This window comes from Cryptomeria japonica, chromosome 10, assembly GCF_030272615.1.
Source record: "Cryptomeria japonica chromosome 10, Sugi_1.0, whole genome shotgun sequence".
Classification (NCBI taxonomy): Eukaryota; Viridiplantae; Streptophyta; class Pinopsida; order Cupressales; family Cupressaceae; genus Cryptomeria; species Cryptomeria japonica.
Window position 1 is genome coordinate 199,594,438 of NC_081414.1, and position 26,273 is coordinate 199,620,710.

General features: G+C 35.1%; 1 protein-coding gene across 1 annotated transcript in view; it reads right to left on the minus strand.

The window, feature by feature from the left end:
• Window positions 1-218: 218 nt before the first annotated feature.
• The window catches only part of LOC131053808 (guanylate kinase 3, chloroplastic), a 49,408-nt gene continuing 23,353 nt past the window's right edge, over window positions 219-26,273 (minus strand). Inside the window, exons 4-6 of the mRNA XM_057988457.2 lie at window positions 21,159-21,290; window positions 20,104-20,295; window positions 219-854 (exon numbers count right to left, since the gene is read on the minus strand). Coding sequence (XP_057844440.2) covers window positions 516-854; window positions 20,104-20,295; window positions 21,159-21,290 — 663 coding nt within the window. The 3' untranslated portion in view covers window positions 219-515. The remainder of the gene's footprint in view (window positions 855-20,103; window positions 20,296-21,158; window positions 21,291-26,273) is intronic.

Below are 26,273 nucleotides of genomic sequence, written 5' to 3' on the forward strand. Positions count from 1 at the left end.
AATATTTTTATGCCATCAAAAGATTTAAAAAACTAATTTAATCTATTTTCATACAACCCCCTTCTCAAAGAAAAGAAAAATAATTACCACCACACCCCTTTGACTATCACAATTAGTAGCTATTTAGTTAAAATTCTGGCAGTCAAATGAAGAACTCAAAAGAAAAATAGATCTCTCTTTAGAAAGCCTCAACGAAAAGAAGAGATCCCTTAACATGGTTACGGTGGACAATGTTGATTGAATATTACTCTTTAACAGAAGGTAATTTACACACATTTCAAAATGCAGATAGAATGCGGTTTATAGAAAATATGCTGCTTTACTCCAAAGGTAAATGCTATTATGCTAACAATTCGACTTTTCTATTTTTTGCCTTTTTTTGGCTATTTTCAAAATATCTCAATCTTCGAAATGCTAATGGAATCAAAAACTGTAGTTCTAATTGAATGATGGTTGAAGTACCTTGTCATTTGCAAATTATCTGCTTTACACAAATAATGACACCTAAATTAATACTATATCTCAACTATTCTCTGGTGTACTTTAGCCTTTTCAGCATCAATGATGGAAAGAATAAGATTTACTGTTTTTTTAAGCTGCCCTTCTGCATTCACTACTGCATAATCAAATTCTGTCATACGGTTAACCTCCTCTCTGGAAGTAGAAATGCGTACTACAAGTTTTTCCATTGTTTCTGTCTTCCTGTCAATAAGTCTCTTAACAAGAGACATCTCACTTTCTGCGACAAGAAATATGTACACAGCACCATTACCAAGAATTGATCTCAATGTAGCTGCTCCTTGTACATCCACTCTCAGAACAATGTCATTTCCCATGGACATGAAATCTCGTATCTGCAACAAAAAAAGTTAAAAGGACACAGTACCTCAGGATACACACAAACGCCCTTAATGAAAAGCTATATTATATGTAAGGTACCAATGATGCTATCTGCAAAATTACCATAAAATTGCATCGTAAGTCCAAATCAAGTATGCAAGATGCTATTTATTTGCAATCATTTCTACACAGATATCAGCTAACAATTTCCATGGCAATACCAATTGGACTTGCATATAGGGCTCACATTTCTAACCTTCAGAGACCTTTAAAGGCTCTTTTTCCTTTCATTGAAGAGTTGATGAAAGGAAAATAACTTTCATAAGCAATTCAAGACTTCTTCTCAACTCTTCAACCCTGAAGAAAGAAGGGTCACCAAACATCCAAAACAAAGGCAAGCTCAAAATATGTCCTTCAGACACAAAAATCAAAATCACATATGGTGGAAAGTTACCCTATGTGGTATGCTATAAAAATTTGCCTCCAATTTTCTAATTTACACACAAGCATAAAGACTGTAAAGTTGAAATTCCCTTGTCCAAATGCTAGACCCCATAGGCATGGTCGTTGACAATAGGTTAGTGGAATAAAAGGGATAATTGGAGCATGAGAATTAGAAGAAAAGAAGGTCGAGTGCAAAGCTTATAAGCATCAATGAATTCCAATAGCAACCAGGGGTAGAAAACTTCATCAATAGGATCTAAAAGCCTACCAAAACAAGTAAAATCATGATATCATTTATTTGATGAAAAAACATTGTCTTGGCCTATTAATGGGCCTGTGTGGGTTCATCCATCTGATCATATGGCTGAAGAAGTGGAATGGATTGCACCAGAAGAGGGATGGATAAAGATTAATTTTGACGGAGCTTCCAAAGAAAACCCGGGACCATCAGGACCAGGGTGTGTTGCAAGGGACTGGAGAGGAAAAATTATGGCAATTGGAGCTCAAAAATTATTAGATGGGACTAATAACATAGCAGAAGTCATGGTTGCTTTCCTAACCGTTAATATGGCAAGTAAATTACAGATCCTGAAACATCACATAGAGGGAGATTCTTAGATAATTGTGAATGCAATAATTAAAGGGGAGGCACAAGATTGGAAGCTTAATAAATTTGTAAAATTAATAAGAGAAATTATTTTTTCAGAATTTCAAATCACTCATACTAGGCGTGAGGGCAACAAGGTGGCATACACCCTGTCGAAATGGGCCATCACATTAAATGAAGGTAATGATGGTTTGATGTTGGAGCATTTCCGGGAATCACACCTCAAGGAGGAATGAGTATGGAGCAACGCCGAGAGACAAGAGTTAATGAAGTAACAATGAATGCAATGTGGTTCTTAAAGTGAAGAAGCGCATGAGTAGGACATTTAGCTGGCGATGCTGTTAAATTTGATTGTAATTGTTTTGGATCGCAATGTGAGAAAGAGTGGTGGATGCAAAGCTGCCATGGAGGCTAACTTTACTCCTTGAACTAAGAAGCATCAACTCGCATTGCTCAGTCGAATCTAGGAAGAACACATGAAAAACTAAGATACTGGATTCATTCCCCTAGACCCTGAATCAGGTACGGGCGCAATATGGGTTCACGCCTGGGTTTGTCCCAGGTTCAGCCCGGGCAGCCTGACTTCGATTTTCCTGGTAAACGTGTTTTTAGGGCTTCGTTTTTACTGCAAAATGTAATTTTAGAGTTTTCGGGTTATTTCTGGAGTGCAAATTCTGGGTTAATTTCGAGTTGCAGGAAGGACACATATTGTGTGACAAATTTCTGGAGTGCACATATATTTTTCAGGTTACAAATATGGGATATCTCTCGAGTGCGAATTTTTTAATAATATGTGTAACATTAAAAAATATCTAGTATTATTTTAGTTAATTTAAATTGCTACTAAGGAATTTAACACTTACTTTTAGTATAATTAAATTCAATATTGTTTTATTTTATTTTTATAGTTTTTGTTTCTTAATATTAAAATTCAAGTCATATTAAATATTCAATTTAAATTTTAAACTATTTATATATTTAATATAATATTGTTTTATTATAAATTTCACATATATATAGAAAGAGACACACACACAGACGTACCTGTACCCAAGGAAAAAAATTGATGTACGAGTGAATCCCTATCCATATACGTATCCGTACCCAAATTGGTAACTTAGACGAAAAATATCTTCAAAATTGAGGACCCATTTTTCTTCGAAGGCGTCAAGATGACATTGGGAGAAGAATAGTTGAATGCAAAATAAAGTGTTGGCAATATTGCATTATAACAGACAATGAAAGATTGTTGACATTTCAATAAGGATATTGAGAAGGTTGTTGATGATTATGGACATAACTGATTAAAGATGTTTTACTATCTTGATATTATTATTTTGTCATTGATGTCAAGAAATTCAATGATGATATCTTGATGTTTTAGATTGTTTTAACATCATACATATGTTGTAAAATGTAAAGATTAATACTATACTATGTTATCAAGCAAAGAACCTAGTCGATAAACCCTAAGGTTATCGGTTAATGAAGGCAGAATGTCTACCGAATGAAGTTTAGTATTCACCTAGTTGTAACCGAGCTATAACAGAATGCATTAAATGTTTACATGTGATATTTAATGAATGATGCTGATGAGCTGGAGCGGATCAATGATTGGTAAGCCGTGGAAGTAGTTTGTTAAATCTAAAGCAATGGAAAGTCGGCAAGAAGATCTACAGCTCAGATTGAACCGCATTACCCTAACACAAGTTCCAAGGTGAATATACAAGTTCCAAGGCGGGGTAAAACGTTTTCAGATCGAAAGATACATTGAACTTGGACAAGATTGAAGATCTGATGGCTATGATTGATCATGGGAAATTGTGATCAATGAGATTAAGTGGTTAGAAAATTGTTTATAAATAGGAAATTGTTGATAAACAATGTATGCGAGCAAGTGTATGCACATGGATGCTACATAGTGATTACCGAGCACAAAAGCTTGAACACCTGTTAGAATAACAGAGTATTGATGCCCAGCAGATAGACAAGATTAGTTCTATGTCTAGATTGTATTGAACAAATAGGAATTTGTTTTAGCATTTTAGATGTGAAGTTGCAAATAGATTTTTATTACTGTTATTTTATGAAAGTGACAGGAAATCTCTTAACCGAGTGGACTTAACAGTCTTAAATGTAAATCCTCTAGCAAGGTGACATTCTGATTGAGTGTTTGAAATCCTTTGACAAGGTCACTTCTAACAAAGTGAAGATCCTAACAAATCTGAGGGAAATCCCTTAACCGGGTCACATCTAGCAATGTGTTTGTAATCTTTAACAGGATTTGCTTTTAACCGAGCATACTCTAGAAGAGTATATTTCTTACTGGGTCCGAAATCCCACAGTGGTTTTTCCCTATTTGGGTTTCCAAGTTAAATCTGGTGTTATGAGGTTTATATTGTTCATATGCTTTTGAGTTTGCATGTTTGACAGTTTTTGGTTATATGACTGATATATGTGTTACCGAGGTTGAATCTGATGTTTTGATGAATGATTAAGTTTGTATGATTCATCCCCCTCCCACCCCTCTCATCTTGTTGGCTATTGAATCTGTACTTATATTAAGTATCAGAACTATCAATTGGTATCAGAGCTTTGGACTCCGAAAGGAAAGTTTAAAGGCACTTGAGTTAAAGATCCAAAGATGTATAAGAGGGATGCACCTAAGCTGAATAAGTCAAGTTTCACTACATGGCAGAAAAGGATGAAGCTACATCTATCAAGAATTGGAGAATATGCTATATACTATCTGGAGAATGATTTTGTTGCACCGAGCACCAATACATTGACTATGGAAGAGATAAAGGCGAAGCAAGAACATATTCAAGCAATGATTGAAATAACATCTGCATTGACCGATTCTGAGTTTAATGATCTAGAAGGATGTACTGATGCAAAAGCAATGTGGACTAAGCTCATATATGTATATGGAGGAGATGAACATGTTCAAAGAGCAAAAGTAGATAGTTTAAGAGGACAACTTGAATCTATGAGGATGAATGAAGGTGATAACATAACCCAGTACAATACAAGACTAAAGGAGATTGTAAATCAAATCAAAGGAGCAGGAGGAAATATTGAAGAAAAGGATGTGACAAGTAAGTTGTTAAGAACCCTTCTACCTGCCTATGAAATCCAAGTCTCTGCACCGAGAACTCCACAGCAGAATGGAATAACTGAAAAAAGAAACAGATCTATTGTGGATTGTGCTAGAACACTGATCATTGAGAAGAAGGTTCCACAAACATTTTGGAGAGAAGCAATAAGCACAGTTGTTTACACCTTGAACCGAGTTCAATTGAAGAAAGGTACTTTGAAGACACCTTATGAAATCTAGTATGACAAGAAACCTAATGCAAGTTATTTTAAAATCTTTGGAAGTAAATGCTATGTTCATAAAAATGATAGAAATGGCAAGTTTGATCAGAAAAGTGAACAATAAACATTTCTAGGATATTCTTCCAAAAGCAAAGCATTTAAATGTCTGATCAAATCATCTAACAAAATAGTAGAAAGTGCAAATGTGAAAATTGATGAATTTGCAAAAAGAAATGATGAAGGAAATTTCAAAGAACCAGAAGACTATGATGAATTTGTTTATGTGCAACCGAGAAGTTCTACCGAGATAACTGTTGAACAAAATGAAGAAAATATCCAGTTACCGAGTGATGAAGAAGATGATACAGAGCCTACCGAGCTTGAATTAGCCAAGTATGTCAGAAGACACTATGCACCAAGTCAGATTATAGGAGATAAGGATGATCCAGTGATAACAAGGAACAAACTGAGACAGAACACATGTTTGATATCTGAATTTGAACCGAGAATAGTGAAAAAGGCATTTAACAGTGAAGATTGGATAAATTCAATGACAGAAGAGATTGATCAAATCAAAAAGAATGACACATGGACACTGGTCCCAAGACCGAAGGACAAAAATGTAATCGGTACAAAGTGGATCTTCAAAAACAAGCTAAATGAAAAAGGTGAGGTCATTCGAAACAAAGCAAAACTAGTTTGCAAAGGTTATGCTCAAAAAGAAAGAATTGATTATGGTGAGACTTTTGCACTTGTTGCTAAACTTGAAGGAGTAAGAACATTGTTGGCATATGCTGCTTTCAAAAACTTCAAGGTATATCAAATGGATGTCAAATCTGCATTTCTGAATGGAATATTATAAGAAGAAGTTTTCATTGAACAACCTGAAGGATTTGTTGAAGACAATAATAAAGATTAGGTATGCAAATTGAACAAAGCTTTATATGGTCTGAAACAAGCACCAAGAGCATGGTATGAAAGATTGGACTCTTATTTGATTAAGATTGGTTTTATAAGGACAAGTGAGAACAGCAACATGTACATGAAGAATGATGAAAATGGAATACTAATCCCAATCATATTTGTTGATGATATTATATTTTGTGGAAATGACTCTTTATGCAAGAACTTTGGAAATGAAATGAGCAAAGAATTTGAGATGTCATTAATCGGTGAGATAAAGTATTTTATAGGTTTACAGATGCTGCAAATGAAAAATGAGATTTTCATTACCCAATCCAAGTACATAAAGGAAATCTTGAAGAAATTTGGAATGGAGGATTCAAAACCAGTAAGTACTCCTATGACTACCAACTGTAAACTATCAAAGAATGATGAATCTGCATCTGTTGATGAGACACTCTACCAATCCATGATTGGAAAGTTGCAATATGTTGTTCACAGCAGGTCAGATATAGCACATGCAGTAGGTATTGTTGCAAGATTCTCTGCAGATCCTAAGGAAATACACATGACAGCAATCAAAAGAATTTTCAGATACTTAAAAGGCACTGAAGAGTATCGCTTAGTATATCAGAAAGGAAATGATTTTGATTTAAAAATTTATACTGATGTTGATTGGGCACACAACATTAATGACATGAAAAGCACAAGTGGAGGAGCTTTCTTCTTAGGAGAAAGACTAGTGAGTTGGCTTAGCAAGAAACAAAGATGTGTTTCTCGGTCAACAGGAGAAGCTGAATAAATTGTTGCAGCACTGAATTGTACCAACATTGCATGGTTCAAACAACTGTTGGAAGGTATAAATGAGAAAGTTACTGAGCCAGTAACTATATTCTGTGACAATACTAGTGCCATTAATATTTCAAAGAATCCAGTTATGCACTCTAAGACAAAGCACATATCTATCAAATATCATTATCTCAGAGAAGAAGCTCAAGAGAAAAAAGTGGTGTTGGAATATGTTAACACAAAAGATCAAATAGCAGATATCTTCACCAAGCCACTACCAAATGACACTTTTGAATATCTCAGAAGTAAGTTAAAGGTCCTACCCCTATCTTCTACTCACTGACCGAGTTTAGTGAAAGCATCAATTCGATGACTCTATTGAATATCTTTTGGGGAGTTGATGCTGGAGTGATACAATTTAGAATGTTTTTCTGAAAGTGTACTGGAATTAATACTGGAATAATACAGAGAATAATACAGGGAACAGGAAATGAAGACAAATACTCTGACCGAGACTAAGCTGATACACAACAGCAGGAAATAACTTCTTACAGAAAGAAATTATGTTTTAGTTCTATTCTTTTTGGCATTGTTGTCAAAGGCGGAGAAGACTATTATAGGGGAGAAGATCTACCAAAGGGGTAGAAGACCTGAGAAGACTGAGAGAAGACTACAGATTGAAATGTAGAAGGCCTGAAAAGACTGAGAGAAGACTACAGATTGAAATAAAGACTGAAAACAGAAGAGAAGTCTAATGTATGGGGGAGAACATTTCAGCATTTTAAAATCACAGCAATTCGAATCTTTTAAAGGTCAAATCAATTGGTTTTGCCATCAATGTCAAAGGGGGAGATTGTTGTGCAATATTGCATTATAACATACAATGAAAGATTGTCAACATTTCAATAAGGATATTGAGAAGGTTGTTGATGATTATGGAAATAACTGATTAAAGATGTTTTACTATCTTGAAATTATTATTTTGTCATTGATGTCAAGAAATTGATTTTCTAATTCAGTATGATGTTGTCATATCTTGAGAAGTATGATATGAAGATTATAAAGAAGTCGGTAAAGACACATGAAAAAATATGATGAATAAGGGGATAAGTTATTCAATGGGCAACTCTACTGAGTCAGACAATGATGAGATATTGATGTTTTAGATTGTTTTAACATCATACATATGTTGTAAAATGTAAAGGTTAATACTATACTATGTTATCAAGCAAAGAACCTATTCGGTAAACCCTAAGAAACCTAATCAGTAAACCCTAAGGTTATCGCTATCGACTAATGAAGGCAAAATGTCTACCGAGTGAAGTTTAGTATTCACCAAGTTGTAACCGAGCTATAACAAAATGCATTAAATGTTTACATGTGATATTTAATGAATGATGCTGATGAGCTGGAGCGGATCAATGATTGGTAAGCCGTGGAAGTAGTTTGTTAACGAATCTAAGGCAATGGAAAGTTGGCAAGAAGATCTACAGCTCAGATTGAACCACATTACCCTAACACAAGTTCCAAGGTGAATATGCAAGTTCCAAGGCGGGGTAAAACGTTTTCAGATCGAAAGATACATTGAACCTGGACAAGATTGAAGATCTGATGCTTATGACTGATCATGGGAAATTGTGATCAATAAGATTAAGCGGTGAGAAGATTGTTTATAAATAGGAAACTGTTGATAAACAATGTATGCGGGTAAGTGTATGCACAGGGATGCTACAGAGTGATTACCGAGCACAGAAACTTCAAGACCTGTTAGAATAACAGAGTATTGATGCCCAACAGATAGACAAGATTAGTTCTATGTCTAGATTGCATTGAACAAATAGGAATCTGCTTTAGCATTTTAGATGTGAAGTTGCAGATAAATTTTTATTACTGTTTTTTTGTGAAAGTGACAAGAAATCTCTTAACCGAGCGGACTTAACAGTCTTATATGTAAATCCTCTAGCAAGGTGACATTCTGATTGAGTGTTTGAAATCCTTTGACAAGGTCACTTCTAACAAAGTGAAGATCCTAACAGATCTGACGAAAATCCCTAAACCGGGTCACATCTAGCAATGTGTTTGTAATCTTTAACAGGATTTGCTTTTAACCGAACATACTCTAAAAGAGTATATTTCTTAGTGGATCCGAAATCTCACAATGGTTTTTCCCTATTTGGTTTTCCACGTTAAATCTAATGTTTTGAGGTTTATATTGTTCATATGCTTTTGAGTTTGCATGTTTGACAATTTTTGGTTATATGACTGATATTTTAATGGATGATTAAGTTTGTATGATTCAGCCCCCCTCCCCTCCCCTCCCCTTGTTGGCTATTGAATCTGTACTTATATTAAGTATCAGAACTATCAATTGGTATCAGAGCTTTGGACTCCGAAAGGAAAGTTTAAAGGCACTTGAGTTAAAGATCCAAAGATGTATAAGAGGGATGCACCTGAGCTGAATAAGTCAAGTTTCTCTACATGGCAGAAAAGGATGAAGCTACATCTATCAGGAGTTGGAGAATATGCTATATACTATCTGGAGAATGATTTTGTTGCACCGAGCACCTATCCATTGACTATGGAAGAGATAAAGGCGAAGCAAGAACATATTCAAGCAATGATTGAAATAACATCTGTATTGACCGATTATGTGTTTAATGATCTAGAAGGATGTACTGATGCAAAGGCAATGTGGACTAAACTCATATCTGTATATGGAGGAGATAAACATGTTCAAAGAGCAAAAGTAGATAGCTTAAGAGGACAACTTGAATCTATGAGGATGAATGAAGGTGAGAACATAACCCAGTATAGTACAAGATTAAAGTAGATTGTAAATCAAATCAAAGGAGCAGGAGGAACTATTGAAGAAAAAGATATGACAAGTAAGTTGTTAAGAACCCTTCTACCTGCCTATGCAATCCAAGTCTCTGCACCGAGAACTTCACAGCAAAATGGAATAGCTAAAAGAAGAAACAGATCTATTGTGGATTGTGCTAGAACACTGATGATTAAGAAGAAGGTTCCACAAACATTTTGGAGAGAAGCAATAAGCACAGTTGTTTACACCTTGAACCGAGTTCAATTGAAGAAAGGTACTTTGAAGACACCTAATGAAATCTGGTATGGCAAGAAACCTAATGCAAGTTATTTTAAAATCTTTGGAAGTAAATGCTATGTTCATAAAGATGATAGAAATGGCAAGTTTGATCAAAAAAGTGAAGAAGGAACATTTTTAGGATATTCTTCCAGAAGCAAAGCATTTAAATGTCTGATCAAATCATCTAACAAAATAGTAGAAAGTGCAAATGTGAAAATTGATGAATTTGCAGAAAGAAATGATGAATTTGTCTATGTGCAACCGAGAAGTTCTACCGAGATAATTGTTGAACAAAATGAAGAAAATATCTAGTTACCGAGTGATGAAGAAGATCATACAGAGCCTACCGAGCCTGTATTAGCCACGTATGTCAGAAGACACCATGCACCAAGTCAGATTATAGGAGATAAGGATGATCCAGTGATGACAACGAACAAACTGAGACAGAACACATGTTTGATATCTGAATTTGAACCGAAAATAGTGAAAGAGGCATTTAACAGTGAAGATTGGATAAATGCTATGACAGAAGAGATTGATCAAATCAAGAAGAATGACACATGGACACTGGTCCCAAGACCGAAGGACAAAAATGTAATCGGTACAAAGTGGATCTTCAGAAACAAGCTAAATGAAAAAAGTGAGGTCATTCGGAACAAAGCAAGACTAGTTTGCAAAGGTTATGCCCAAGAAGAAGGAATTGATTATGGTGAGACTTTTGCACCTGTTGCTAGACTTGAAGGAGTAAGAACATTGTTGGCATGTGTTGCTTTCAAGAACTTCAAGGTATATCAAATGGATGTCAAATCTGCATTTCTGAATGGAATATTATAAGAAGTTTTCATTGAACAACCTGAAGGATTTGTTGAAGACAATAATAAAGATCAGGTATGCAAATCGAACAAAGCTTTATATGGTCTGAAACAAGCACCAAGAGCATGGTATGAAAGATTGCACTCTTATTTGATTAAGATTGGTTTTATAAGGACAAGTGAGAACAGCAACATGTACATGAAGAATGATGAAAATGGAATACTAATCTCAGCCATATTTGTTGATTATATTATATTTTGTGGAAATGACTCTTTATGCAAGAACTTTGGAAATGAAATGAGCAAAGAATTTGAGATGTCATTAATCGGTGAGATAAAGTATTTTATAGGTTTACAGATACTGCAAATGAAAAATGAGATTTTCATTACCCAATCCAAGTACATAAAGGAAATCTTGAAGAAATTTGGAATGGAGGATTCAAAACCAATAAGTACTCCTATGACTACCAACTGTAAACTATCAAAAAATGATGAATCTGCATCTGTTGATGAGACACTCTACCGATCCATGATTGGAAAGTTGCAATATGTTGTTCACAGCAGGCCAGATATAGCACATGCAGTAGGTATTGTTGCAAGATTCTCTGCAAATCCTAAGGAAATACACATGACAGCAATCAAAAGAATTTTCAGATACTTAAAAGGCACTGAAGAGTATGGCTTAGTATATCAAAAAGGAAATGATTTTGATTTAAAAGTTTATACTGATGCTGATTGGGCACGCAACATTGATGACACGAAAAGCACAAGTGGAGGAGCTTTCTTCTTAGGAGAAAGACTAGTGAATTGGCTTAGCAAGAAACAAGGATGTGTTTCTCAGTCAACAGCAGAAGCTGAATACGTTGCTGCAGCATTGAATTGTACCAACATTGCATGGATCAAACAACTGTTGGAAGGTATAAATGAGAAAGTTACCGAGCCAGTAACTATATTCTGTGACAATACTAGTGCCATTAATATTTCAAAGAATCTTGTTATGCACTCTAAGACAAAGCACATATCTATCAAATATCATTATCTTAGAGAAGAAGCTCAAAAGAAGAAAGTTGTGTTGGAATATGTTAACACAAAGGAGCAAATAGCAGATATCTTCACCAAGCCACTACCAAAGGACACTTTTGAATATCTCAGAAGTAAGTTAGGGTTCCTACCCCTATCTTCTATTCACTGACCGAGTTCGGTGAAAGCATCAATTCGATGACTCTATTGAATATCTTTTGGGGAGTTGATGCTGAAGTGATACACTTTAAAATGTTTTTCTGAAAGTGTACTGGAATTAATACTGGAATAATACAGAGAATGATATAGGGAACAGGAATTGAAGACAAATACTCTGACCGAGACTAAGTTGATACACAACAGCAGGAAATAACTTCTTACAAAAAGAAATTATGTTTTAGTTCTATTCTCTTTGGCATTGTTGTCAAAGGGGGAGAAGATCTACCAAAGGGGTAGATGACCTAAGAAGACTGAGAGAAGACTACAGATTGAAATGTAGAAGACCTAAGAAGACTGAGAGAAGACTACAGATTGAAATAAAGACTGAAAATAGAAGAGAAGTCTAGTGTATGGGGGAGAGCATTTCAGCATTTCAGAATCACAGCAATTCGAATCTTTTAAAGGTCAAATCAATTGGTTTTGCCATCAATGCCAAAGGGGAAGATTGTTGGCAATATTGCATTATACCAGACAATGAAAGATTGTTGACATTTCAATAAGGACATTGAGAAGGTTGTTGATGATTATGGACATAACTGATTAGAGATGTTTTACTATCTTGATATTATTATTTTGTCATTGATGTCAAGAAATTGATTTTCTAACAGTATGATGTTGCCATATCTTGAGAAGTATGATATGAAGATTATAAAAAAGTCGGTAAAGACACAAGAAAGAATATGATGAATAAGGGGATAAGTTATTCAATGGGCAACTCTACCGAGTCAGACAATGATGAGAGCTTGATGTTTTAGATTGTTTTAACATCATACATATGTTGTAAAATGTAAAGGTTAATACTATACTATGTTATCAAGCAAAGAACCTAGTCGGTAAACCCTAAGGTTATCGCTATCGGTTAATGAAGGCAAAATGTCTACCGAGTGAAGTTTAGTATTCACCGAGTTGTAACCGAGCTATAACAGAATGCATTAAATGTTTACATGTGATGTTTAATGAATGATGCTGATGAGTTGGAGCGGATCAATGATTGGTAAGCCGTGGAAGTAGTTTGTTAACGAATCTAAGGCAATGGAAAAATGGCAAGAAGATCTACAGCTCAGATTGAACCGCATTACCCTAACACAAGTTCCAAGGTGAATATGCAAGTTCCAAGGCAGGGTAAAACGTTTTCAGATCGAAAGATACATTGAACCTGGACAAGATTGAAGATCTGATGGCTATGATTGATCATAGAAAATTGTGATCAATGAGATTAAGCAGTTAGAAGATTGTTTATAAATAGGAACCTGTTGATAAACAATGTATGCGGGCAAGTGTATGCACAGGGATGCTACATAGTGATTACCGAGCATAGAAGCTTGAAGACCTTTTAGAATAACAGAGTATTGATGCCCAGCAGATAGACAAGATTAGTTCTATGTCTAGATTGTATTGAACAAATAGGAATCTGCTTTAGCATTTTAGATGTGAAGTTGCAAATAGATTTTTATTACTGTTATTTTGTGAAAGTGACAGGAAATCTCTTAACCAAGTGGACTTAACAGTCTTATATGTAAATCCTCTAGCAAGGTGACATTCTGATTGAGTGTTTGAAATCCTTTGACAAGGTCACTTCTAACAAAGTGAAGATCCTAACAAATCTGAGGGAAATCCCTAAACCGGGTCACATCTAGCAATGTGTTTGTAATCTTTAACAGGATTTGTTTTTAACCGAGCATACTCTAGAAAAGTATATTTCTTAGTGGGTCCAAAATTCCACAGTGGTTTTTCCCTATTTGGGTTTCCACGTTAAATCTGGTGTTGTGAGATTTATATTGTTCATATGCTTTTGAGTTTGCATGTTTGATAGTTTTTGGTTATATGACTGATATATGTGTTACCGAAGTTGAATCAGATGTTTTTATGGACAATTAAGTTTGTATGATTCACCCCCCCCCCCTCATCTTGTTGGCTATTCAATCTATACTTATATTAAGGATCAGAACTATCATAAAGATACAAAACCAGCATGGCCATCACTTCTCTGTTTTTGGCCCGGTGCCTAGAGCTCGGAGACAAGGATACAATGCATTGGATGATGGAATTGTCTGTCAAAGATGAATTGTGTTATGGGATTGGGGCATGTATCGCCATGTCAATTCCTAGCGAGGGCTTCAAAGCACAGCATGGTGATCGGTTGCATGTGGCAGAGTTTACTCCACCTTTGCAACCATTCATATTATGGAGTGCAGACGTGGACAAAGAAGATAGACATGCAGAAGGACAAGAAGGCTAGAGATTTTTCTGATTTGAGCCCAGGAGTATTCAGATTATATTTATACGGGTTTTCAATCCCCTTGAATTTCCACCTTGCATGTTTGTCCTTAAATTCCTTTAGATATTCTCAATGTCCTCCTCAATGCTATTTGGAAGGGGAAGAAGGTTTATCATGTAGACTGGTACAGATTCGAGAATTGCATTGATTGGACTCTTCCTGATAAAGTTAACCACCTATCAGTTCACTTGTTTAATTTGCTTATTATTTTCCTCTTTACTACTTTGCACAAAGCTACATGTTTTTAGATTCTTAGAATGAACAGGGATGCCAATACATGTGGATGGCTTTTCCTCCTTGTATCCCAGAATACTCTATATCTCTTTTCGTCTTCTCAGCTGAATATTGCATAAGATTATGGTGGCTTTAGATTGATTTAACTACTCTCGCGGGTTTCTAGTAGTGTCTTAAAACTTGCTAAGTTGGTAAAGTTTATATAACATTAGAATTGAACTTATGATAGCATCATCTGCAATTCAGTAGCCTATATATATTTGTCATCCTTTAACAGCTGTAGCCTGATGCATATTACTTTTCCTTTTTCCTGCTTGAAATTTTAAAATATTTTCAATAACTAGTATGAAGAGGTAAGGAATGAGCTCATCTCCTTGCCTTGGACATTAAAAGGATTTGAACTAGCTAAGATGGTGCCCATGTGTTGAAATTCTGAAGGTGGGAGTTAGGATACGACTAAACATCTAATAAATATCTTTGTTATTGAAACCATATGCCTCCTACATTTTATAATATTATATATTAGAGCCCATCTGCAACTGTCAAAAGATTTGAAGACATGTAGCTGCATGAATAAACCCATCTTTTTTAACTTTTGTTGTGTATCAACTCTTGAACTGTAACCACATTGCCTATGATTTGTCTTCTTGGGACAAATGATTTGTCATTGATTTTGTAGAGCATATTACAGAGAGCTATTGGGTGAAACTGATCTACCAAGTAATATTTGTTATTATTTGGACTAGAAACAATTTTGTAATATTTTTTTCTGCGGAGCATTTGATTGTTCATGTGTGATTCCTCAAGCACCTCTAACACTTCTTTTTCTGATGACGTTTAGGAAGGATTGATAGGATAGTGCAGAGAACCCATAAGATCCAAGAGATTTGTCCTCATTGAAAGAAAATATAATTCTCTTCAGTTCCTCTTCTTCCACTTTCTATGATATGGTCATTATCCTTATCTTCTAGAACTCTAGGAAAGTATTGCATCAGTTTTGCTGAGCTTGATCAGAGCTTTGTGAGTGCTTGTACAATTTTAGAAGATTGCTGACATATTAAATTGCATATATAGTGAGATCCCTTGGTTATATTATTATATGTGCATTGGTATGATTCAATCAGCATTATCCATTTGTGTGTTGCCTACTTTTAACAGATTTGTGGAACAGAACAATGCTTGAATCCCCATTCTTGTTCCATTGTTCCCTTGCTTTCTGTTTCCAAAATAATTCTTCCATTTATTGGACCATTGTGTAAAATTTCCCTTTAAATTTTTGCCAAATATTTTCCTTAATCACAATGTCATGTATCTGGAAGTTGGCAAGTTTCTATTCTGCTGTTCTGAAACTCAGTTTGCTGATTGTTTGTTTTATTTGTTTGTTTAGAGAGTTTAACATGCAAAATGATATCGATGCTTGTAAACATAGGAGCATATTTCTCACCATATATCAAATAGACTTCCAGGATAGAACAGATAACAAATTAGAAAACCCCTGACCTGATAGTATGAGAGGAGATTTCACAAAGAGTAGTCAATGCAAATTTTGAGCAAGATATTAATGCTTGCGTTGCAGGTGCTAAGCATTAATATTACATAAAGAAAACCCTGTGCCAAGGAAATCATAATGGTCATGCCAAAGGAAGAGTAGCTAGAGCCCAAGAGAATAGCTTGTACCACTAATAGAAGCTTCAGTTCACGTCATAACAAAGAATATGGCGTCCAACTCAACTCCACGTTTTCCCAGATGCAAGCATACACACCAGCAGCACACAAAATGAGTATCCAAATTACATAGACATCTAGAATAATCAGCACTGAAGTGGAAAGAACCCATGCCAAGTTAGGAATGTCATGCACCTAGTGATAGGGTCACACGATATCAATGAGTCGTGCCATACAAAGCCACACCCACATAAGATAATGAAGCTGCCAATAAACACCAGCTCCTACGTCAAAATGGGGAGAATAACAAGCACCAAGCATCCACACCATGTGCTCAAGAGTCAAAACAATAAATATTCACTTCAACTTCAGTCAATACAAACATGGCGCCTCTATTTTCTTTTCTCATATGTATATAGAAATAATATCTAAAACCTTGCAAACTTGTCTTTGAAAAAGACTTTACAAATTGATGAATACAACTGTAGAAGCACTGTGAAATACCTGAATGATATCTCCAACCCTAGATAGGGCAGATAGTTTCCTACCGAAACCAACAATTCCTTGGGGTTTTCATATTAGGGTTACAAGCTCCAAGAAGCTCTCCAAATCAATATCAGAAAATAACCAATTTTAATCCAAATGAACCCCCTCACTGCTCTTTTATAACCTTTGGGGAAGCTTCTAGAAGAAATTTCAATTTCCCTCACTTTTTAATTTAAACTTAAGCTTAGGGAAATAATAAAGTGACTTTATTAAAGTCTCACTTATATAAACATTAAAGTCACTTTAAACACTTGTTAAATTAATTAAATAATATTACCCATATATTAAACTTTTGACGAGTAATATTAAATAAATAAATCAATTAATTCCCTTTGTCCCAACTATAGCCTACCGCAATTAAATAGGCTATCAAGTCCTCCTAGAATGACTACGCAGAAAGGGACATTACACATTGCAAGTAAACCATATTGTCTTTAGTTCCTCTTTGATCATCTCTTCTATGATTCCTTGTTCTCTCATTTTTCCATGTAAATGGTATCAAGCTTTGCATTTTTCAGTACTACTGGTTGTGAATATATTGCCAAACACTCTGAGGTTTCATTCTGCAATTTTAGTCCTCATTAATTCTAATATTTTTAAAATATGTATATAGCATGACCTCTGAGTTGTCTGCTTTCAAATGGGAACGTACTAGGTTGATTTGCCAGTTATCTGTTTTCTAGTGTACTCAAATTTTCCCTGAATCATTGTATTGAGAATCAATTACACAACAGGATCCTATCTAGTTTTTCTGCTATGTATTTATTCTCTTTCTTTTTTAACCCATGTACAAATACATTTGGAGCAGTCAAGTCAATCATTTCCTCTCTAGTACATGTTTTTTGTTGGGAATGCCTATTTACCCTTACATTACAAGAGAGTATACACGTAATTGGTAGTATTCTGGATCTTATATATCCAGGTGTTCTATAGCTTTGTTCTTGTTAGCTTAGGAGTTCAAATCTCCAGAATCTTGCTAAGGAAGTACCTTCTTGTGGGTGTCTTGTTCGAATGGTTCATAAAGGTTTTCCTTTTTGCCCCATAAGGTTTTTATTCTCCTTTCTTTCGAGATTTCTTGGAATTAAATAATGGATTGGTACTTTTGCAATTCTCCTTTTGTTCTTTGTTCATGGCCTTTGCTTGTCTTCTTGTACCTTACAGGTTTAGCTCAATTTTCTGAGTGAGATGTATTTCCTGAGTTGCATCTGTCTCCTGCTTGCCTGTTTCTTTATTATATTCTGACTCTTCCACAATGTCCATCACTGCCAAAAAAATAAAATTGATGTTTGCATCCAGTTAATTTGTTTTTTCGCAGATCTTGGCAATGTTACATTCTTCCTATTGTCTCATTGACCTTGACTTGGATTTTCCATTTCTGGATCTCTTGGTGAGGGCATAACTTGCTCGGTGATCATGCTCATGACAATTCTGCTTCTGAAGGGAGTATTTTCATACTCCCAGAGTTGCTCCCGTTCTATTCTTTTAGTGTCCAATATGAACTTGTCTGGAAGAGATTTATCCAGATGTATATTCATATAGATCCAAGCTAAGTCACCAAGTTCGGCCGAATTTGAACCTTGAAGTTCGAAATTCGGCGAACTTGAAAAAATATGCAAAAATTCGATTAAATTCGAATTAAAATTTAGGGTTTGCGATTAAGTTTTTTTTGGCTTGCGTTTTAGGGTTTCGTCGCGGATTTCATAAATACGGTGGCCGCAGGAGTTGCAGTCATGCCCACGCGAGTTGCCAATGCCCACGGGAGTTGCCCCAGTCACGCCCACGAGAGTCGCCCAGTCCACCCGGCCGCCACCAGTAGGCTACGCCACGACCAATCCACGACGCCATTTTTTTTAAGTTTATTATTTCTTTATTTATTTATAATTTTATAATGTTTATAATGTTTATATAGTTTAAAAATTTATAATTTTATATTAATAGTTTGTAATTTTATATTAAATATTTTTATATTTTTTTAATTTTTTTTAGGTTTAATATTTTTATAAACAATTTAATAATGTTTATTATAAATTTATTATTATTTATTTAATATTGTTGTTTATTTAATATTTTTTTAGGTTTATTATTTAATAATGTTGTTTATTTAATATTTCTTTAGGTTAATTAATAGTTTATACTTTATAATGTTTATTTATAAATTTATAATGTTAAACTATTTACGCAATTTTATAGATATATTACATATTTACATATATTTATTAAAAAAATTTAAAAATTACATATGGCGAATTTAATTCGAATTTTATACATTTCGAATTTTTTCCGCATCGAACTTCATTCGAATTTCAAAGCTGTCGAACTTCGAATTCGAATTCGAACCTGGTGACTTAGGATCCAAGCATAATTGAGAAATCTTCAGTTCTTTGTTATTTCAAATGTGATGACGTATTCTCCTATTGCTCTTAATTTCAATGTGGTATCATCAGAATCTCAGTTGTTCTTGTTTGCTTCCAAATTTCTTGAATCCAAGTCCCTAGTGTTTTGGGTCTTCAGGAGGCTCCCATAAACTTATACACTACAGCTCTTTCCCTTGGTAGTTAAGCATTTTCTATATTTCTTCTAAGGTGAACAAGATTTTTGGTGATGATTCAATTTTAAGGCAGCAGTAATTTTCCTTTTTACCAGTTAATTTGGATACTGATGAATGGAATGATTCTTTTTGTATGGTGTTTTATTTAACCATGGAGCTCTGCTTTGCTGGTTTTGGCATAAGGGCTCCCCTTTAAAGGTTAGTGGCTCTGGGATGGTTCGTTGAATGATGTGGCCATGTTCTCCTTATTTGGGTACAGACCTTTCAACAAGGAAGAAAGGAGTTTTGGTTCAGGAAAATTTGTGGAATGGTGTAACTAGAAGAGTGGAGCTCTGCTTTGCTGGTTTTGGCATAAGGGCTCCCCTTTAAAGGTTAGTGGCTCTGGGATGGCTCGTTGAATGATGTGGCCATGTTCTCCTTATTTGGGTACAGACCTTTCAACAAGGAAGAAAGGAGTTTTGGTTCAGGAAAATTTGTGGAATGGTGTAACTAGAAGAGAGAGAGAGAGAGAGAGAGAGAGAGAGAGAGAGAACTTAAACTAAACTTCAATCATTAATATTAAAAGTAAAATGAATTTCATAAGCAGTAGAAGTCAAATCAAGAAACATCTTCAGAAACGGCATAGCATCAAATGCACAAACTGTAATTAAACTAAGATTTCTGACAAGATGGAACATATGATAACACAAACATATCTCTTATATCCATCTACAAGGCAATGACATCCCTGTAATTGCCTAATAGAATGTATAACAAAGTTGAAATGTAGAGAAAGAGTACCTGTTGCTTAGGAATGCCTTTATAATCCCCATAAACTAGGGCATGCTCTAGCAGTTCATTCTTGTCAATCATTGATTGAAATTCATCTTTACTAACAAAGTAGTAATCCTTCCCATCAATTTCGCCTGGCCGCATTGCACGAGTTGTAGCTGTGACTACAAAGTGTATTCCCTTCCGCACTTGTTGCAGTCTCTGTGAAAGAGAAATGATCAATCTAACCTAGTGGAGCATAAACACATCCACTACAAAAGAGCCATTGTTGAACAAAATTTTCAGCCATTAACAACCATGCATCTCTGCATTTTCTCACAGGTTAAGGATTTTGATAATGGAAAAAACTCACAATAAGCATATGAATAATTAGGGCAAAACAATATTTGTCTACATTTCAGAAAGATGCTTGCCCAAATAATGGAACAGTGGAGTGCTAACATGCTAGATAGATACTAGGCAGTTGCATGGCACAAGTAGCCTGGCTCGTATTCAAACAATAGCAGTCTTTATAGTGCAACTCTGGCAACAACGCAGTAAGTAAAATGTCTACAAGAAATAGAAATAAAGACAAGTTAATATTCTTCTAAATAAATTGCCATTCATTTCAAAAGAAAAAAGAAAAGAAAAACTATTTTCATTTTTCAAGAATCACACATCTAAAATGGATCAACTAAGTGAACAATGAAGCAACACAATCAAGGAGACTGGAGTTAAGGTGCATCCTTTAAAGTATCTAGGCATTCATATAGAAAGATAAAAGAATAGTTTTGAATTTCCAAGGGCCAGACACATCTAAAGAGTTTGATCCAAAACGTCGAAGAAAAAAAGTCGCACAGTCAAAACCATCTGAAGAGGGTCATTCTAAGTGAACATTGAAGCAATGTAGTCCAGTAAATTTAGACCAAAGAATGAATGCCAAATACCTTAAAATAAAAAATAAAAATGTTATCAGAATTTGTATTATATTATTTACAAGCCCTACTATTTCAAAATTTAGAAAGTAAAATCACAGGTTACTAGCATAAATTAAAGAGTAGGGTAACTATAACCAAATTCCATACCTTAATAACAGCATCCTTTCCTACTCCACTTGGTCCACTGATGACAATAACAAGTGGTTTAGCAGGGGGAACTTGCGGCTCTGAATCAAGAGGGCGGCCTAGTGATGCCTCTATCTCTCTTAGCATTTTGGCCTGTAAAAAACAATTAATACAGATGTTCATTTCAAAGCCCCTCCTTGTGCAAGTACTGTAGAAAGCTTAAGCTGCTGAGGATGAAAATTTTTAAAACAAATTTGGCAGGTTCATTGGAATTAGACCTATTCTATAAAACCGAGAAGAAACCCAAGGAAACATTTTCATTACCTGTCCAATTCTGTAAAGCATACAGGACAACAATTGGTATAATTTTATAAGCATTGAAGACCACCATAGTTCTTCTGAATGATTCGATACATATAAGCATGGTAGCCATGTTCATAGGTAACCAGAATATGAGAGATTCAAATATGTGAAAGACATGAAGCAACAAAACAAAATTGCAAAAAAAAAAGGTTAAAAAGGTGACACATAATTATTTTCTAGAAAATGTCACAAAGCATGCAAAGCTTCCTTCGAATAGAATTTCAAACTTAGGATCATTTGAGGTTGGAGAGAGAGTGGTCAACCTCAGTATAACTATCTCCAAGCCCTCTTTCCTAACTCTAATTTTTCTACAAAAGGAAACTTCTAAGGATCGCATCAGCCTAGCCATACTAGAGGGAAAAATTTTCTTGCCCATCCTTTAACATGAAGTCAACCTCTCACTCACATCTTTGCAATGGGTATACCTTCCTTTCTATCTTGGAATCTCAGCCTTTTCAGTTCCACTCCTAGGACATCCCTTCCAAGTTGTCTTTTTAATACAATCATCAAGCATATAGTTTCATACAGTTCAAAGATTTGAAAATAGCTTGGGGGCAATTGAATGGACCCATGTGTCCAAACTCTCATGAAGCAACAAATGATCTGTTGCAAGCGGACAATTCCTCAATGCATCATCCAAGCTGAATTTGCAGCCCAGCTGCTATGCCTTGAGATTATCTTCAAGCTTAGCCTCTACATAAACAAACCAAAGTAGCCTGATACTCCTCTATCTCTCCCTAGGCGTGCGTATCCCCATATCCAAAACGGATACATATCAGATACAGCCCGAAAACACGTCAGATAATGTACCCACGCATGCCCAAAAAAAATTGACTTTTCAACCGTGCCAAGTAATATGTTATTTGATTCTTTATAATTTTGACATATATATTCCTAAATTTAATTTTTTTAAAGTTCACTCATGTAATTTTTTAAAAAAATTGGTATAAACAAAACCTACACCAAATGAGAAAGACAAATGAAATGTTCTTCTATTTCAACGACCCATATTTTGGGGTTATCTTCCAATGCAACTCTGCTATTTTTGCATATTGTAAGTTGTTACATCAACTTATAATTATTTATGTAGCAATTATGTGTCTATATTGTTTTTGCAGTAATGAAAAAATCCTCTAATAACTTTCAAAATTGTGTTAAATATATGTGTATGTGTTTTTTATGAATGTCGTATCCAGCTGCATCCATGTAATGTCCCCACTTTGAAATACAAGATAATGGTAAATAATAATAATAAAATTTTAAATTAAAATATATACAAATATAATTAAATTTTAATTAAGTTAATGAATGGTCAAAAGCTAAGTTACCGGTACTTCACATTTTTCCCCCAAATCCGGATACGTAGTCGGATTTGCCCTGGAATCCCTGTGGATTCAAACAGGGTACTGATTTTTTCCTCCTGAAACGTATCCGTTTTTGGAGTCACCATTCCCAACGCATTCAGTGTAGACGTGGCGATTCCATAGGGTTTTTTTGACGAATCCACATCGGTCACAAATTTCAAAGGAATTTTTCACGAGTCGAATCATGTCGTTTAACGTTTTAAACCCTAAAGCAAAGCCAAAAGTTAAAAAACGCGAAACCATTCCACGCCACCCACAGTGAAAAAGGAAAACAGAAAAACGGAGGTGAGAGAAGGCGCAACGGCACAGAGGCGCGATGACGGGAGGCGTGATGGGAGGCACAAAGGCACAGAGGAGGCAAGACGGGAGGTGCCACGGCAGGAGGGCGACAGCCAACGACCAGCCCCCATTATTTCCGACTTCTGCATCCTCCATTTTTTTCGACTTCCACTGCAGGTTTTCTATTAAAAATTTTATTATAGTTTGTTAAAAAATTTATCATAGTTTGTTAAATTTTATTATAGTTTTTTAAAAAATTTATTAGTTTGTTAAATTTTATTATAGTTTGTTTAATAGTTTGTTAAATTGTTTGTTAAATGAAAACAAAAAAACTAATAAAAATATAATTTTTCATTTTTAAATAATAAAACTATTTTTCAATTTTGCTAGTTAATAATTATTATTATTATAAATATGAATATAAAAATAAAAATATTTATAATAATAATAATTATTAACTAGCAAAATTGAAAAATAGTTTTATTATTTAAAAATGAAAAATTATACTTTTATTAGTTTGTTTGTTTTCATTTAACAAACTATTAAACAAACTATAATATTTTTTTTTTAAACTATTCATATTTAAAATAATAATAATTAAATAATAGTAAATACAAATCAAAATGATATTTAATTTTAATTTGTAGTATTATTATTTAATTTATTTTAAATAGGTATATTTTAATTACTTATTGTGTAATTTAGAAGTTTGTAAAAATTTAAATGTTGTTATTACTTTCATAATTATAATAATTTCACTTTCATTTTAAATAAATTATTAAATTTAATTTTATATATTTAACATTTATAATCTATTGTTTAATATTAAATATTAATAATTATTTTTTAATTTGTTGTAGAAATCATAATGGCAACGACTACTAGCTCTACTCAACGAACTTTCAAAACTGACCCAAATTCACCTTTATGGAAATGTGTCAAAATAATAGACCAAGTAAAAGGTGGTGGAACATTTAATTGGATATGCAACTTCTGTAGTGTGAAAAAAACTAGCTCCTACAATCATGTCAAAGCCCATTTTTGTGCCATTCCCCAACAAGGAATCAAACTATGTCTAGGAAAGGATGGAAATGGGATGTCACCTCAAGAAATAGCAGGATATATTAGAGAGCAAGAGGAAGTAGATGCAAAAGTTGGTCGTGCCTCAAACCATCCTTTGTTGACAGAAAGAGGAAGTAGATCAAAGAGGCCCCCTACTTCTCCATCTTATAGTGATTTTCCTGATATCGTGGTAGAGAGCCACCCATTCTTGGACCCAATTAGTGAATAACCTGTTATTGTGAAGAGAAGCAGGGGACCATTAGAGAGAGCATTTAAGAATGATGCTAGAGAGATTGCAGATCAATCCGTTGGAAGATGTCTATATGCAAACGGTTTGTCATTTATTGTGGTACAGTCACCATATTGGCAGGATATGTTGAGAAAGGTAAATGAGGCTCCACAAGGGTACACAGGGCCAGGTTATGAGAAGGTGCATAGCACCTTACTAGCAAAGGAGGTAAAAAACATAGACAATGCATTGGCTCCCATTAGAAATTCATGGAAACAAACAGGGGTGTCCATCATTTCAGATGGATGGAAGGATACCAAAAATCGGCCATTAATTAATGTAATTGCAGTGTGCCCTAAAGGGGCAATGTTTCTGAAAGCTGTGGATTGTGAGGGACAGATGAAGGATGCACAATTTATTGCTAACATCCTTATACAATGCATTCAGGATGTGGGACCTCAAAATGTTGTCCAAGTAATAACGGACAATGCAAAGAATTGTAGAGCTGCAAATATGTTGATTGAGACACGGTTTGAATGTTGATATTAATTAGGGAAGGGCGTATTCATATTGCCTTGGGCAACATTGGAATCCGCCCAAAAAGGGGCTGGCCCCTCTTCCCTCCAACGTAGCCCTATCCCCCACGCTACATCAAATAAACACTCAGCGTGCTATCCAATAGGGCCGACCCTATTAACAAGGCAGTTAAAAAGGAAATAATTAAAAGTTTAATTATTGGAAAAGCCAACCTAGTTAAGGAGTTCGCTCCATATAAATAAAAGATCAAGATTCATTTGTTATTCACTCAAGCAAAAACATAAGCTCTCCCATCTGATACGAAATTCATATATAGTGCGAAATTCAGTCTACTTCAAGCAGCAACCTGTTGTGACGTTTTCACACATCGCCCCATTGCAAATGGGGACCCTTGCTTTTTTTTGCTTTTTAGGGTTTGTTTTCTAGGTTTTTAGGGTTTTGTCAGTTAGCCTTTGCATTTTGAGTGCTGTCGGGGAGATCAATGGGATAGCAAGTCCGGCTTGAGTGAAGTCCTGATCCTGAAATTTGGCTAAGTCTGGAAACTGAGAAACCTCCAAAAACTAGATTTTGCAATATAACTCCTGGAGGTCTGAAACCACTCTCAAACATCCTGAAAGTATATATGGAATATAACTTACTTTCTTATACTTAAATGTTATATTCCATTAAAATTGTCCTGATAGAGAGATCGAAAAGTCAAATTTCGCTCTTGTCCTTCTCCAAGGGTCCAGAGCGAAAAGCGCTCCTGTCCCTCCCAGGAGGACCAAGGCGAAGCGCTCCTGTCCCTCACCAAGGGACCAGAGCGAAAATACTTATTTGAGCCATTCCTGACCGTGTTTGGACGAATTGAGACATCAAAGGCATGGTGAAGGACGAAATGAGCATGATAGAGCATCCAGACTTGATCAAAAACAATGAAATGATGAAGTTTTTACCTAGAGGGTCAAATTCGCTCCTGTCCCTCACTGAAGGACCAGAGCGAAATTCTTCATAAGGTACGATCTGGGCAAAGATCAAGCAAGTTTTATGTTTGAAGGTAAGAAAGGAGATGAATTGAACCCATTGAAGACAAATTGAAGATTATTAAACGTCAACAAGGGACCCAAATGCCCAAGTTTGCTCCTGTCCCTCAGGCAGGGACCAGAGCGATTTTTGTCTTAGACAAATTTCTTGCCAAGTTACAATGAATTCCAAGGCATGGATGAATGAAAGGGGACATTACGAGACCGTTGAAGATAAATTTGGAAGCTGGCGAAGTGTGATGGAGACTACAGGTACAAATTCGCTCCTGTCCCTCTCCAA